The 15,254-nt window shown below is 41.5% G+C and overlaps 1 protein-coding gene across 1 annotated transcript in view; it reads right to left on the bottom strand.

Moving 5' to 3' along the window:
* USP50 (ubiquitin specific peptidase 50) overlaps positions 1 to 15,254 on the bottom strand; it is a 34,806-nt gene that overhangs the window by 16,136 nt on the left and 3,416 nt on the right. The window contains exons 4-6 of the mRNA XM_024568244.3: positions 13,155 to 13,364; positions 11,618 to 11,760; positions 6,797 to 6,929 (exon numbers count right to left, since the gene is read on the bottom strand). Coding sequence (XP_024424012.2) covers positions 6,797 to 6,929; positions 11,618 to 11,760; positions 13,155 to 13,364 — 486 coding nt within the window. The remainder of the gene's footprint in view (positions 1 to 6,796; positions 6,930 to 11,617; positions 11,761 to 13,154; positions 13,365 to 15,254) is intronic.

The raw sequence follows: 15,254 nt of genomic DNA on the forward strand, positions 1-15,254 counted from the left end.
AGCAATGGGGCTCGAGCTCACACTCGTGAGACCCACAAGGATGCTGAAGTTCTAGTGGGCTCGGACCGGCCTGCCCCACAGCTCCACGCACGTCGCAACTGACATTGTGTGAATGAGGTTCATTTCCTAACGTTAAAGCATTGGCCTGAGGCACAAGCATTTCCCTGGGCACAGGGCTGAGGGCCTGCTGGCGGGCAGGCGCCATCTTCATGCCCCGCCCCTGCTCGCTCTACCTGCTGTCCACCTGCGCACGTCCTCCCTGGGCTTCATTCCAGCCAATGGGTGCTGCTGTCCCAGAAGCTGGAATACCAGGGAAGAAAGGAGTTTGTTTTTATTGAGGGAACATTGGCTTATAACATTATACAAAAGGAGCAGGTGTGCAACATTATCATTTGACATCTATATATGTAGGGTCTGGCACAAATAATGCCCCATCTTTATTACAAACTTTTTTAGTACAAAATCATAAGCACGTAATTCTGTAACATAACAATATCACACTCAAGCACACCATCTGACATTTTAGGTGAAATGTTCTAATTAAAACTATAAATTATTACACCCATATTATTACCCTACCAACCACACTCAAGCAGGTGTTACTTTTGCTGGACCCTGTACTACATCATGCTTACCATCAAAAGTCTAGTTTGTTTGTTTGTTTAATGCCATACATTTATTCACAGACACATCTAGTACATTAAGTTCAACAGTTTGGCCCTGGCTGGTGTGGCTCAGTGCATTGAGTGCTAGCCTGCAAACCAAAGGATTACTGCGGGTTCAATTCCCAGTCAGGGCACATGCTTGGGTTGCAGGCTAGGTCCCCGGTGCGGGGCGCATGATAGGCAACCACACATTGATGTTTCCCTCCCTTTCTCCTTCCCTTTCCCTCTCTCTAAAAATAAATAAATAAAATCTTAAAAAAAACAGGTCGATCTACTTTTCAAAGCGACTGCACCTCTTTAAATGTTTCATGGATTAACATGGATTTAAATGTTTCATGCACCTCATATCTGTTTCATGGATTAACTAAAGCACCCTTATTTTTTAAGCATTTGGTGTCTTACTATAAAAAAGGTGTGGCAAATGCAGGTTCAAAATACAAAGCCATGCCCATCAGTAAATGAATGGATCAAAAAACTATGGTACATTTACGCAGTGCAATTCTATGCAGCAGAGAGAAAGAAGGAGCTCCTACCCTTTGCGACAGCATGGATGGAACTGGAAAGCATTATGCTAAGTGAAATAAGCTGGCGCGAAAGACAAATACCATATGATCTCACCTTTAACAGGAGCCTAATCAACAAAACAAACAAGCAAGCAAAATATAACCAAAGACACTGAAATTGAGAAAACGCTGACAGTTACCAGAGGGGAGAGGGGAGGGAATTTCAGGGGAAAAAGGTGAAGGGTTTGTAGGAACAATTATAAAGGGCACATGGAAAATAAGGGGGGGTAGGGTGGTGGGGTGGAAATGGGAGGGGGGTGGGGAGGGCTGGGGCTTAGGCTGGGGTGCGGGGGAAAGGCAGAGAACTGTACTTGAATAACAATAAAATTAGAGAAGAAAAAAAAACTGGAAAAAAGAAAGAAATACAAAGCCATCACAGCTAGTAACTGCCACTTGTTTTCCACTGAAATGTCAAATTCTTCCCTGGACCCTCCTCCTAGTGGCCCCTACAAACCACAGAGGTTGTAACCCTTGGAATGCTCCGCCCAATGTTTTGCTGTTGGAAGCCCAGCAAAAGGCACAGAAACTGAATGCAGAAGAAACGGCGGTACCACACTAAGTCCTTTTTTCACGAGCTTGCTCCCCTTCGTGCAAGGACACAAAGGGAAAAGTCTAGTTTCTATCTGTCACCATACAACTGACCCCCCTTACTCATTGTTCTCCCCCCTCCACCAGCTCTTTCCCTCCAGTAACCCCCAGTCCTTCTGTGATTCGGTTTTTGTTTCTGTTGGTTTGGGGGTTTTTTTACATTGTACATATAAGTGAGCTCATATAGCATTTGTTTTTCTCTGACATATTTCACTTAGCACTGTACTCTGAAGGTGCATCCACATTGTCACAAATGGCAAGCTTTCCTCTTTTGATGACTTAGTAGAACTCCTGTGTGTGTGTAATCACATCTTCTCTATCTATTCGCCCATCCTTGGATACTGGGGTTGTTTTCGTACAGTGGCTATTGTAACCAATGCTTCGGTGAACGTAACACACGTATGTGTTATGATACAAAAAGGCACATGCCTTTGTTATGCATTCTATATTCTCTATTCTCTGGATAAATACCCAGAAGTGGGAAAACTCAATCACGTGGTAGTTCTATTCTTAATTTTTAAGGGAATATTCACGCAGCATTCCATAGTGGCTGCGCTAATTTCTGTTCCCACCAACAGTGCACAAGAGCTCCCTTTTCTCCGCATCCTACACCATGTTTGTTTTTCTTGTCTTTTGGAGGGTAGCCATTTTAGTAAATGTGAGGTGATGTCTCCATGTGGTTTTAATTGACTTTCCCTAACAATTAGCGATGTTGAGGATTTTTTCATGTGACAATCGGTCATATGTATATATCTTTTTTGGAAAAAAGTTTATTCAGATCCCCTGCCCATTTTTAAATCAGGTTGCTTCATTTTATTTGGTTGTTGAGTTGTATGAGTTCTGTAAATATTTTGTATATTAACTCCTATTAGATGTATGATTTGCAAATATCTTTTCCCATTCAGGAGTTTCCTTTTCCTTTTGCTGATAGTTTCCTCTGCTGGGCAGAAGCTTTTTAGTTTAATGTGGTCCCACTTGTTTATTTTTGCTTTTGTTTCCCTTGCTGTTAGACTCATGCCCACAAAAACAACACTAAGTCTAATGTCAGGTAGCTTGCTGCCTATGCTTTCTGCTATGTACCTTACAATTTCAGGTCCCATGTTCAAGTTTTTAACCATTTTGAGTTAACTTTGTATATGGTGTAAAATAGAGGTCTATTTCACTCTTTTGCATGGGGCTTTCCAGTTTCCCCAGCACCATTTATTGAAGAGACTGGCCTTTCTCCACGGTACGTTCTTGGCTCCTTCGTTGTAAATGTCTTGCAATAAGAGAGGCCAGTTTGCCACTGGGAGCTTCAGCCTAAGGGCAGGTTCCAGTCTGGCACACAACTAGGGGCCACTGGAGGTGCTTTCGGGGAATGTGAGCTGGTGGAAACCATCTTTGTGCTCTCCCTCTGCCTTTCTCTGGTTCACCAGTATCTTCCAGAAAGGAACTTACACCCTCCTCTGGTGCCTCACTTTTGCAGCAGCTGCCGGGGAACACCACTACCTTGCCTGCTCTGGTGGCCCAAGAGGCCTACACCTGTGGGTCCCATAGCACTTTAACCAACAGACAAAACGTTCTTAAACTGCTACCACCCTCAAGGCACAGCAAGAGGCAACAGACCCAGGAGCTGTTTCTGTGAAATTGCCAGATGAGCTTATCATCATAACTGCCCAAGAGACAGACTTCTAATCAGACACTTCTATGGGCTGACTGTATCCTTTCCAGAGACCTCACAGGTAGGCGCTATCTTTCCACTGTCCCCTGAGCGTGTTCAGAATGCCAGTATCACCCTGAGGGGAGATTTTACACCCTGATTTTTGTGGCTGCCACAAGGGGATTCCCCTTGATTGCCCCGTTCTAATGGTCAGAGGAGCTTGTGTTTTTGGGTCTCGTGGGATTATAGGGATTGTAACAATTGGAGAGGGAATTTTTTTTTTTTTAATCTTCATCTGAGGACATGCTTAGAGGGGAGAGAGGCAGAGAGAGAGAGAAACGCTGATGCTAGAGAAACAGCGATCTGCTGCCTCCTGCACATGCCCCGACTGAGAACGGAACCCACAACCCAGGCATGTGCCCTGACCCAGAATCAAACCTATGACCTTTTAGTTTAAAGGACAATCCTCCAACCAACAGAGCCACACCAGTAAGGGCACAGAGAGAGAGAGAGAAAATCCTTAACAGGCTACCACCCCCACGGCACTGCACAGATAGAGTGAAACACACCCTGTTTTTCTGTGAACAAGGAGTATTTGCTTGTCTTGGAGCTTCGGCCTGAGGGGCAGGCTCTGGTTTGTCACGCAACAGGGGCCAGCAGAAGTGCTATCAGAAAACACAGGCAGGCGGACACCAGCCTTGCACTTTCCCTCTGCCTTTCACACCTTACTGGTACCTCCCAGAATGGAGTTTATACGCTAATCTGGAGTCTCAATTTTTGTGACTGCTGCACAGGGCACACCTTCAGACCACCTGGCTTACATTTGCAGTCTCACAGGAAGGTACGTGCTCGCACACTTTAAAAGCTGCTGTCTGAGGGTGTGGCTTCTAATCAGCCTGAATCTAGGGCTGAGATGCTCCCCCCTGGCATGCTGACGAGTCCTGTCTCACCCTCTGCTACTTGGAGCCATTAAAACAATAGCTTGCTTGGACAATGACAAACGTTTGAAAGACAACCAAGACTAGGGCAGAGATGAACAATCAGGTTCATCTCCTACACAAAGCTACTCACAGGAGATGGCTGCTCTTTCCGGTGCATAGAGACTATCACACAGAGTCAAGCAAAAAAAAAAAGAGAAAGGGAAGGGAAGGAAGGGAAGGGAAGGGAAGGGAAGGGAAGGGAAGGGAAGGGAAGGGAAGGGAAGGGAAGGGAAGGGAAGGGAAGGGAAGGGAAGGGAAGGGAAGGGAAGGGAAGGGAAGGGAAGGGAGGAAGGAAGGAAGGAAGGAAGAAAGGAAAGAAAAGGAAGAAAGAAAGAAAGAAAGAAAGAAAGAAAGAAAGAAAGAAAGAAAGAAAGAAAGAAAGAAAGGAATATGTTCCAAATAAAAGAACAAGATAAAATTTGAGGAAATAAACCTTAATGAGACAAAAATAAGTAATTTACCTGATAAAAAATTCAAAGTGATGGTGAAAAAGATGGTCACTGGACTCAGGGAAAAAACAGATGAACACAGTGAGAAATACTTCACAAAGAGATAGAAAATATAAGATAGTACCAAAGAGAAATCACAGTGCTGAAGAATGTCATAAACGAAGTAAAAAGTACACTAGAAGGCTTCAGCAGACTAGATGAAACAAAAGAAAGGATCAGTGAACTCAAGAATGGCAATGGAGCTCCTCCCATCAGAGTAGCAAAATAAAAAAAGAATTTAAAAAGAATGACAATAGCTTAAGGGACTTATAGAACAACATCAAGTAGACTAACATTTGCATTGCAAGGGTTTCAGAAGGGAGAGAGAAAGAGGCAGAAAACTCATCTGAAGAAATAATGGCTGAAAACTCCCCTAACTTGAGAAAGAAAACAGATATCCAGATACAGGAAGCCCAAAAATTTCCAAAAAAGATGAATCCAGGAGATACGTGCCAAGACACATTATAATTAAAAAGTCAAAAATTAAAGACAAGGAGAGAATCTTAAAAGCAGCAAGAGGAAAACAACTTGTTACTATTAGGGAACCCACTCCTCACCCCTAAGATTTTTCAGCAGAAACTTTTCAGTCTAGAAGGGAGTAACACAGTATATTCTACACATACTGGCGGTCCTAGCCAGAACAGTAAGACAAGAAAAAGAAATAAGAGATGTAATAATTGGAAAGAAAAACTGACGTTTGCCAAGAAATTTGAAAATGTAAAATGTGGAGAGGTTTAAGTATAATTTTGAAAACTGTGTTAAGGCAAATCCAAGCTCTCATATGATAATATAGGTGAATGTCTTCATGAACGTTGGGGAGGATAGCTTGTGCCACATGCCTGGGTCATTTAATCTAATTCTCACAACAAACCTGTAAGGCGATATATAAGGAACAGGTCAAAGAGTCCCAGATCATGTAACTAGTAAGTGGCACAGTCACATTTTAGTGATCTCATTCACTAAACTGAGATCTACTTTTTTGAATATATATATATATATATATATATATATGTGCTCTTAATCTATATGTGTGTATATATTATGGTGTCAATGTGGACATACACCATATATATATATGCATATATACACACCCACTCTTAATATATCATATATAAATCCAAATAATTCTTGACAGAGAGATGGGAGGTAGGTAGGTAGGTAGATAGGTAAATATTCCTTCTCTCTACATACCATTGCACATCCCTTAATATATTGCCACATGATATTTCATCTCTAACACAGGATTTGAAAATAATTGTACCTACTCCATAGAATTGTTGAAAGAATTAACAGTGGAAATACATGTTAAGTACTTAACATAGTGCCAGGCTGAATACACGATAACTATTGCTATTATTAATTACTATCCATATATTAAATGATTTGGTGTAAAGTATACCCCACGCTTTCTTTCCTTCTGGGAATCCTCAATGATAAGAGCTGGCATAGAGTCGAAGGGAACTCTGGGGGCTGTATTCATAGGACTGGGTGTATACAGGCTATACACCTGTATAGCCTGTGGCTATTACGTACATAGTGTTTGGGGGCTTTGGCCATAGAGTGGCTCATGGTAAATCAACATACAACTATTGGAACCAATGTCTGCTGCTTCAGAGCATAATCTGCTAATGCTCCTAGGTCTGAAGTAGCCCCTGAGTGGAGGGAAAGTGTGGAGGCAGTGACCAGGACCTCTTATTCTTTCACTGGTCATGTTCAAGGTCAAAGCAGGGAGTTTCCAGTCTCTATATTTTGTTTTAAAAAGGAATATATAGGAGAATTCAGGGAAAGATAGAAGGAGTAGGCATTTAAGCAGATAATTCTACAGTTTTGTTTAAATTTGTGTTATATTAAATAGTTGTAGCATTTTACTCACCACCACTGCACAGAGGTTATATTTAGGATGTTTCCGAAAAACTGGACAAATGTAAGGAGTCAGGTCCAAGTTAGTGAGTGGGTAGTGAATATCTGTTCTCAGTTTCTTTTTCATTGTACCCAGAATGTCAAACCTAAAGAGAAAATACATGTGTGAAATATAAAGTGAGTTTGTGAACAACCCACGAATGAAGTCCACATACCTTGACAAATTCTAAGTACAGTTTAAAGTAATTTATCGGAAAGATTGGTGCAGACCTGAACACAAATTTTTTTCTTATCTACCAATGTTTAGAATCTTCACATCCACAGGCTTTGCCAAAACTGAGACTGGAGGGGCCCAAGAGCTTCAGTCAGGGCGTGAGACAGTGTAGAGTCAATCCAGTGAGAGAGAAAGAAGGGGGAGAGCCAGGCGCGGCATCAGGGGAGTAGAAATCACACTGATAACTTCCTGCATACTTCACTCCAGCTGATGCTGCTCACTCTAACCAAGGTGACTCAGCTTTCGTCTTCTTGGTTTTAGCACACATTGTCTTGTCAGTGTCCCGTTTTCCAGCTCTGAGGTTTTAATATATCTTTAATAAGATAACATTTTGTGAAACCCTGGTCACATTCTTTATTGCTATTTAGATCAGCAGTTCTCAAAGCTGAGCCTATATCAAAATCACCCTGCAGCTTCTTTAAAAATAAGTTATGTTTATTTTGGAAAAATGGCTGATTTAGGTCTTGGGCAGGGAAATTCCTGGGTGAATCTGAAATATTTTTGTGTCAGAAAGCAAGAAACCTTGCTTTCTGCTCTGTGACCCAGCGATCCTACGCTTAGGTATCATCTGAAAAGAAATGAAAACATATATCCATATAAAAATCTACATGCTATGGACCCAAAGAGGACCACACCAAGACACATCATAATTAAAATGCCAAAGGTTAAAGATAAAGAGAGAATCTTAAAAGCAGCAAGAGAAAAGCAGATACTTACCTACGAAGTAATTCTCATAGACTGTCAGCTGATGAGCCAAGACAAAAAAAAATGTGGCCCAATGAAAGAACAGATCAAAGCTCCAAAAATAGAACTAAGTGACGAAAAGATAGCCAGCTTATCAGAAGCAAAGTTCAAAAAAACTGATAATCAGGATGCTCACAGAAATGGTTGAGTATAGTCACAAAATGGAGGGAAAAGTGAAGGCTATGCAAAGTGAAATAAAGGAAAATGTACAGGAAACCAACAGTGAAGGGAAGGAAACTGGGGCTCAGATCAACAATTTGGAGCAGAAGGAAGAAATAAACATTCAACCAGACAGAATGAAGAAACAAGAGAATTCAAAAAAATCAGGAGAGCCTTAGGAACTTCTGGTACAACTTTAAACGTTCCAACATCTGAATCACAGGGGTGCCAGCAAGAGAAGAGGAAGAACAAGAAATTGAAAACTTATCTGAAAAAATAGTGAAGGAGAACTTCCCCAATCTGGCAAAGGAAATAGACTTCCAGGAAATCCAGGAAACTCAGAGAGTCCCAAAGAAGTTGGACCCAAGGAAGCACACACAAAGGCACATCATAATTACATTACCCAAGATTAAAGATAAGGAGAGAATCTTGGAAGCAGCAGGAGAAAGGGAGACTGTTACCTACAAATGAGTTCCCATAAGACCATTGGCTGATTTCTCAAAAGAAACCTTGTAGGCAAGAAGTGATTGGAAAAAAGTATTCCAAGTCATGAAAGGCAAGGAACTATGTCCAAGATTACTCTACCCAGCAAAACTATCATTTAGAATGGAAGGGAAGATAAAGTGCTTCTCAGATAAGGTCAAGTTAAAGGAGTTCATCATCACCAAGCCCTTGTTATGTGAAATGTTAAAGGGATTTGTCTAAGAAAAAGAAGATAAAAAATAGGAACAGTAAAAATGACAGCAAACTCACAGTTATTAACAAACACACCTAAAACAAAAACAAAAGCAAACTAAGCAAACAACTAGAACAGGAACAGAATCACAGAAATGGAGATCACATGGAGGGTTATCAGCAGAGAGGGGGTGGGGGGGTGAATGAGGGAAAAGGTACAGGGAATAAGTAGCATAAATGGTAGGTAGAAAATAGACAGGGGGAGAGTGAGAATAGTATGGGGAATGGAGAAGCCAAAGAACTTATATGTACGACCCATGGACGTGAACTAAGGGTAAGGAATGTGGGTGGGAGGAGGGATTGCAGGGCAGAGGGGAATAAAGAGGAGAACATAGGACAACTGTAATAGCATAATCAATAAAATATATTTTAAAAAGACTGTCAGCTAATTTCTCAAAAGAAACTTTGCAGGCTAGAAAGGACTGGCAAGAAGTATTCCAAGTGATGAAAAGCAAGGACCTACAACCTAGATTACTCTATCCAGCAAAGCTATCATTTAGAATGGTAGGGCAGATAAAGTGTTCCCCAGACCAGTAAAACTGAAGGAGATCATCATCACCAAGCCATTATTATATGAAATGCTAAAGGGAATTACATAAGAAAAAGAAGATTAAAAGATGAACATTAAAATGGCAATAAATTCATAACTATCAATAATTGACTCCAACTGACAAACTGAGCAAACAAGCAGAACAGGAACAGAATCCTAGATATGGAGGGTTATCAGCTGGGAGGGGGAAGGGGAAAATGGGGTAAAGGTGCAGGGATTAAGAAGCACAAATCTGTAGGTACAAAATAGACAGGGAGTTGTTAAGAACAGTATAGGTAATGGAGAAGCGAAAGAACTTGCATGACCCATGGACATGAACTAAGGTGGGAATCTAGAGGGAATGGGGTGGGTACTAGGTGGACGGGGGCAAAGGGAAAAAATTGGGACAACTGTAATAGCATAATCAATAAAATATAGTTAAAAATCTATGTGCTAATGTTTATTCAGCAGTGTTCACACCTGCCTCAAACTGGAAACAACTCAAATGTTCATCATCTGGTGAATGGAAAAATAATGTGATATATTCATAAGAGCAAATACTACTCAGCAACAAAGAGGAAGGAACCCCTGCAACACGCCATGGCATGGATTAATCTCAGAAACTTTGTGCTAAGTGAAAGAAGCCAAAATCAAAAGGCTACATATGATATAATACAGGACATTCTGGCAAAGGAACAACTCTAAGGATGGAAGTCAGATCAGAATTTTCCAGGGGCTGGATGAGGGAGGAGATACTGATTACTAAGGAGCAAGAGGGAACTTTTTGGTGTGATGGGAACAGTCTATATGTCGGCTCTGATGGTTACATGTCTGTGTGCATTTTAAAAAATCCATAGATCTGTACATCTGAAGAGGATGACTTTGACATGTAATTATACTAAACTAACTAACTAACTAACGAGGTAACAGGAGCGGGCTTGAAGCAGCTCTCACTGGCCAATTTCGAACAATTTAAACATCAAGAACAGTTGCAGTAATGGATAATACCCATGTTAGGGTTAAGTATCCACAGGGCCAGAGTGATAGCAATTACAGAGGAGAAACTATACCTGTAAATGGTGAGCCATCGCAGCCACTACCTCACCTACGGGATCACACGTAACAGCACCCACAGTAGGACAAACTTCTATGATGCGCCTTCTGATGTAATGTGACGACAAGGACACAGCGTTGTCTACACTGGATTTGTGCTAAACTTTTTTTTAAAAGTTCAGCCCTAATCTAACCATGGGGAAACAATAAATCCAAAATGGGGACAAATCTAAACAATGGGCTCCTCAAAGGCACAATATGAGAACAAATGGTTAAATATATAAAAAGAGGGAAAGACTGTTCTAGATTTAAACAGACAGCCCCATGCAATGTATGACCTTTGACTGAGTTTCAGAATAGAAAAAAAGTTATGAAGACATTTTGGGGGCAGGGAGAGTTTACACATGGAATGTAGCTGAGGGGATATAAAATTATGGTCAAATTTGTTGGGCATAATAATGGTGTGATTGTGTGGGAGAATACCCTTATGTGCAGGTGATCCATGGCGAAGCATTTAAGCATGAAATGCCATGGTGTTTGCATCTTTCTTCAGATGGTTCAGCTAATAAAATGGAAGGGAGGGAAGGAAGGCGGAGAGGGGGAAGGAAATGTGGCAAAGAGTCACCAGCTAATGAAGATTTGGGGGCATGTGGGTATTCATCAAAGAAGTTTTCAGCTTCTTGGTAGATTTGAAAGTTTTAAAAATAAAAATTGATGTGGGGAGATAAAAATTAAAATAGTATTGCTTAGATTCTGCCTCAGACCTGTGCAATCAGAATCCACAGTGGTGGGAATTTAATTTTTAAAAGCACTCAGAAGAACAAACACAATATGATATACACACAGTGGAATATTATTCAACCATGAAAAGGATTGGACTTCTGATACACATGGATGAAACTTGGAAACGTTAGCTAAGTGAAGTAGTCCAGCAAAAAGGATGATGCCGTATGAGTCCACTTGTATGAAGTACCTAAAATAGGCCAATTTATATGCACAGAAATTAGGTTAGAGGTTACCTGGGACTAGGGGGATGAGAAATGGGGAATTTTTGCTCAATGGGTACAGAGTTTCTGTTTGGAGTGATGAAAAGGTTTTAGACATAGTGGTGACTGGCTGTTGTACAACACTGTGAATGTAATTAATACAACGAAGTATACACTTAACATGGTTAAAGTGGCAAATTTTATGTTCTATCTATTTTATCGCAAATTTCAAAAGTTAATGTCATATATTGGATACCACTGAACTGTTCACTATAAGTGAACAATAGCATGGATTTGAATTATATCTTGATACAGCTGTTCAAAGATGTGCTCACAAAATGTCAAAATCCATACCTTTTTAAGTGAAAAATCATTATTTTTGGTGCTTTGGAAATACTGGCCCTCAATACTGTTTCTTGCTTCGTTTCACAAAAGGAACAATGAATTTGATTGTTCAAGGTCAGTGTGTCTTGTTGGAAAAAACACTGGAGACAGTCCTGTTGAGATAAAAAGCCTTTGGTGAGCAAACGGGTCAAAGGGCAGCCTGGACTCTGCGTCAGAACTTTGGAAGAGCTCCGTAAATGGAGTCCTTGGCGCGTCGCTCAGCATCAGCGGTCCGGGAGACACCAGTGTCCCAAGCTGCAGCCTGCACACGTGTAAAATCTACCAGGCAAAGGAGGTGCTTCCTCCTCACTTTTGCTACCGAAATGGATCCAAGTGCCCACCTCACTCCTAACGTCCTAATCAGCACGGCAGCATTTCCGGTTGACTTCAGAAAGATACTGACTGCGATTTTTCCTCTAGCAAGTGAGGCAGCAGTGTTACCTTATCCATCTCATCACAAAAGTGACCTGGGGATTGAACAATGACCACAGTTCACTGCGCTGAGGTGGCCTGTGATAAAGCTAGACAACAGGACAGTGAGAGTTAGATCCTGTGCCACAGAGGACAGCAGACACCCTCAGTGCAGCCACGCACCCCAGCTCTGGTAACCTGAAGAAGAGGCGGCACATGGACTCTGCTTTCGGTAGACATGCCAGCACCTCATTTAGAGCCTTTGGAACTTGTTTCCAACAATTGTCAGCAGTTCGATCTGAGAACAAGTCCAGCTCTGAATAAGTAGTAGGGTTCTAGTCTGCAGTTCTGGTAAATGTGTATTATTCTACAAAGAAACATACTGCTTCCTGCCCCCTAACTGTCTCCTGCCTTCCACCACCACCCCACTCTGTTTACAGGTTGACTTTTGATATTATGGTGAAGAAAATTCAAGAGGTAAACTAGGGCACTAGATTCCATTCTATTTTCCCAACACAATTCACAGCTTTTGTCTAAAATATAAGAGCTCAAGCCCTGGCTGGTGTGGCTCAGTTAATTGAGTGCTGGCCTGAGAACCAAAGAAAGGGTCACTGGTTCAATTTCCAGTCTAGGACACATGCCTGGGTTTTGGGCCAGGTCCACAGTAGGCACCCACACATTGACGTTTCTCTCCCACTCTTCCTTCTTTCCCCTCTCTAAAAATAAATTAATTAAAAAATTTTTTTTAAGAGCTCAAGACTGAGTCAGAATGTTATATCTAGTTCGCCAAATGGACCTACAGACCTCTTAGGTACGGAAGGACCATAACATTTTTGCAAAAAAGTACAAATCCCCTGTATGCACCTAGCCATGACAATCGATCAAATAAACCCCATTTATCTTCTCCATTTTACAATAAGGCTGTTTCCTTGAGTACATAGATATTCAGCTGAATTCACAGTAACTTTTGGCTGTATATCACTTTTCTATAACATCATCATGGCATCCATACTAGAAAATATAGGAAACAGCCCTAAGAAAGTCCAGGGCCAGAATAAAGCCAGACAAAAAGGCTTCCGGGAGCAAGAGTCCCTACCTGAAGAGAGCACTTGTACTCCGATGGGATGGGGAGGGAGAGGACTGTGAAGGCTTCGTTCTTGTAGGTGCAGTTCTCACACCTTAAACACATGATGCTGTAGCTGAGCTGCCCTTCAAAGAGCTGGGTGACGATGGAGGACTCACTGGCAATCGCCTTCCTGCAGCATCTTGGAACAGACCTTTTCTCACACAATCTTATTCGGTGGCACTAAGTCAAGGAACAAATTGGCCCCGAATCAGCTACTGGTTATCAAAAAATTATTTCACAGAAGGACTTGGTGTTTTCTATTAGAACAATACATTGCTGCCCGAAACCATGTTGCGGCTTCAGACAATAAATACAGTAAGATCTTCGTAGGAGCGTATGTTATGTGTGACTTCTGATGACTCAGTTATTTCCCTCCTTCAGGGAAGCTGAGGAATGGTGATTCCCTAACCTGGTAAAACACATGACCGTGACTCCATAAGCTGACAGCCTATGATGATGTGACACAGGGTCCTGGGAGCAGTTATTCCTGGAAGAGTCACCAGGGAAGCTGTTAAATGAGCTTTGGTCATGCAAGCTGATCTAGAGGTAAAATCGAGGAATTTGACCTCCCCGCCGGTCCCTTCAGCTTATGTCCCCTAGCCACTTCTTTTGTTAGAAAATGCTTTTTATTTTTATTAAAAATTTTTAAAAAATAAATTAACAGTTTACATTTAATATCATTTTGTACTAGTTTCAGGTGTACAGCACAGTGGTTAGACAGTCGCGTACTTTACAAAGTGCTCCCCCTGAGATTCCCAGTACCCACCTGGCGTGGTGCATAGTTATTACAATATTATCGACTCTATTCCCTGTGCTGTACTTTACACCCCCGTGACTTTTCTGTGACTACCAATTCGTACTTCTTAATCCCTTCACCTTTTTCATCCAGTCTCCTGACCCCTCTCCCCTCTGGCAACCATCAGCCTGTTCTCTGTACCTATGAGTCTGTTTCTATTTTGTTTGTTCATTTATATTGTTTCTTAGATTCCACATGTAAGTGAAATCATATGGTCTTTGTCTTTCTCTGACTGGCTTATTTCACTTAGCGTAATACCCTCTAGGTCCATCTATGCTGTCACAAAGGTAAGACTTCATTCTTTTTAATGGCTGAGTAATATTCTGCTGTGTAAATATACCACAATTTTTTATCCATTCATCTATGATGGGCACTTGGGTTGCCTCCATAACTTAACTATTATAAATAATACTGCAATGAACATAGGGGTGCAAATATTTTTTTTGAATTGGTGTTTCAGGTTTCTTTGGATATGTACCTAGAAGTGGAATTGCTGGGTCATAAGGCAGTTCCATTTTTAATTTTTTGAGGAAAAATTTTTCGGCAGTGGCTGCACCAATATGCATTCCCACCAAAAGTGCACTAGAGGTCCCTTTTCCCCACATCCTCGCCAGGACTTGTTTGTTGATTTATTGATAATAGCCATTCTGACAGGTGTGAGGTGATATCTCATTGTGGTTTTATTTGCATCTCTATGTTAATTAGTCACTTCAAGCATCTTTTCCACGTGTCCATTGGCCATCTGTATGTCTTCTTCGGAGAAAACACTTTTTAAAAAGAGCAAATCTTAAATCCTTAAGGCAGCCTGATGTAACTAGCCTCCAGCGTGACTTGAGTCTCCGATAGCTCACAGTCAGGAAGAGTGTGGCCGGGAGCACGCCCCGACTTTTCAGTGACTTTACGATTTGGAAGACGCATCAGCTCCAGTCAGCTCCACTTTGGAGCTGTGCACACCACTCCATTTCCCCTTCTTCTTTCATCACACCCTGCTGCTTAGGTCTTCTCCCCCGACAGTAATTCAATGACTCTAATTCCAAGTTTGTCTTGGGAAGCAGGATGTTACTTATTTCCGATGAGCTGACAGAGAGGACCCATGTGATTTTATTGACCACCACCTCACCTCTGGCTAAAAAAGTGTTGCCATGAATAATCCTGTTAGAAGTAAAAATAAAAGATGAAACTGAGGACCGCAGATGAGAATGATTAATGGCTACAGTGGGATCTGTTACACTGAGTATTTCCTGGATGTCATCCATGAGCTAAGCTAACATCAC

Source organism: Desmodus rotundus, chromosome 7 (genome assembly GCF_022682495.2).
Source record: "Desmodus rotundus isolate HL8 chromosome 7, HLdesRot8A.1, whole genome shotgun sequence".
Classification (NCBI taxonomy): Eukaryota; Metazoa; Chordata; class Mammalia; order Chiroptera; family Phyllostomidae; genus Desmodus; species Desmodus rotundus.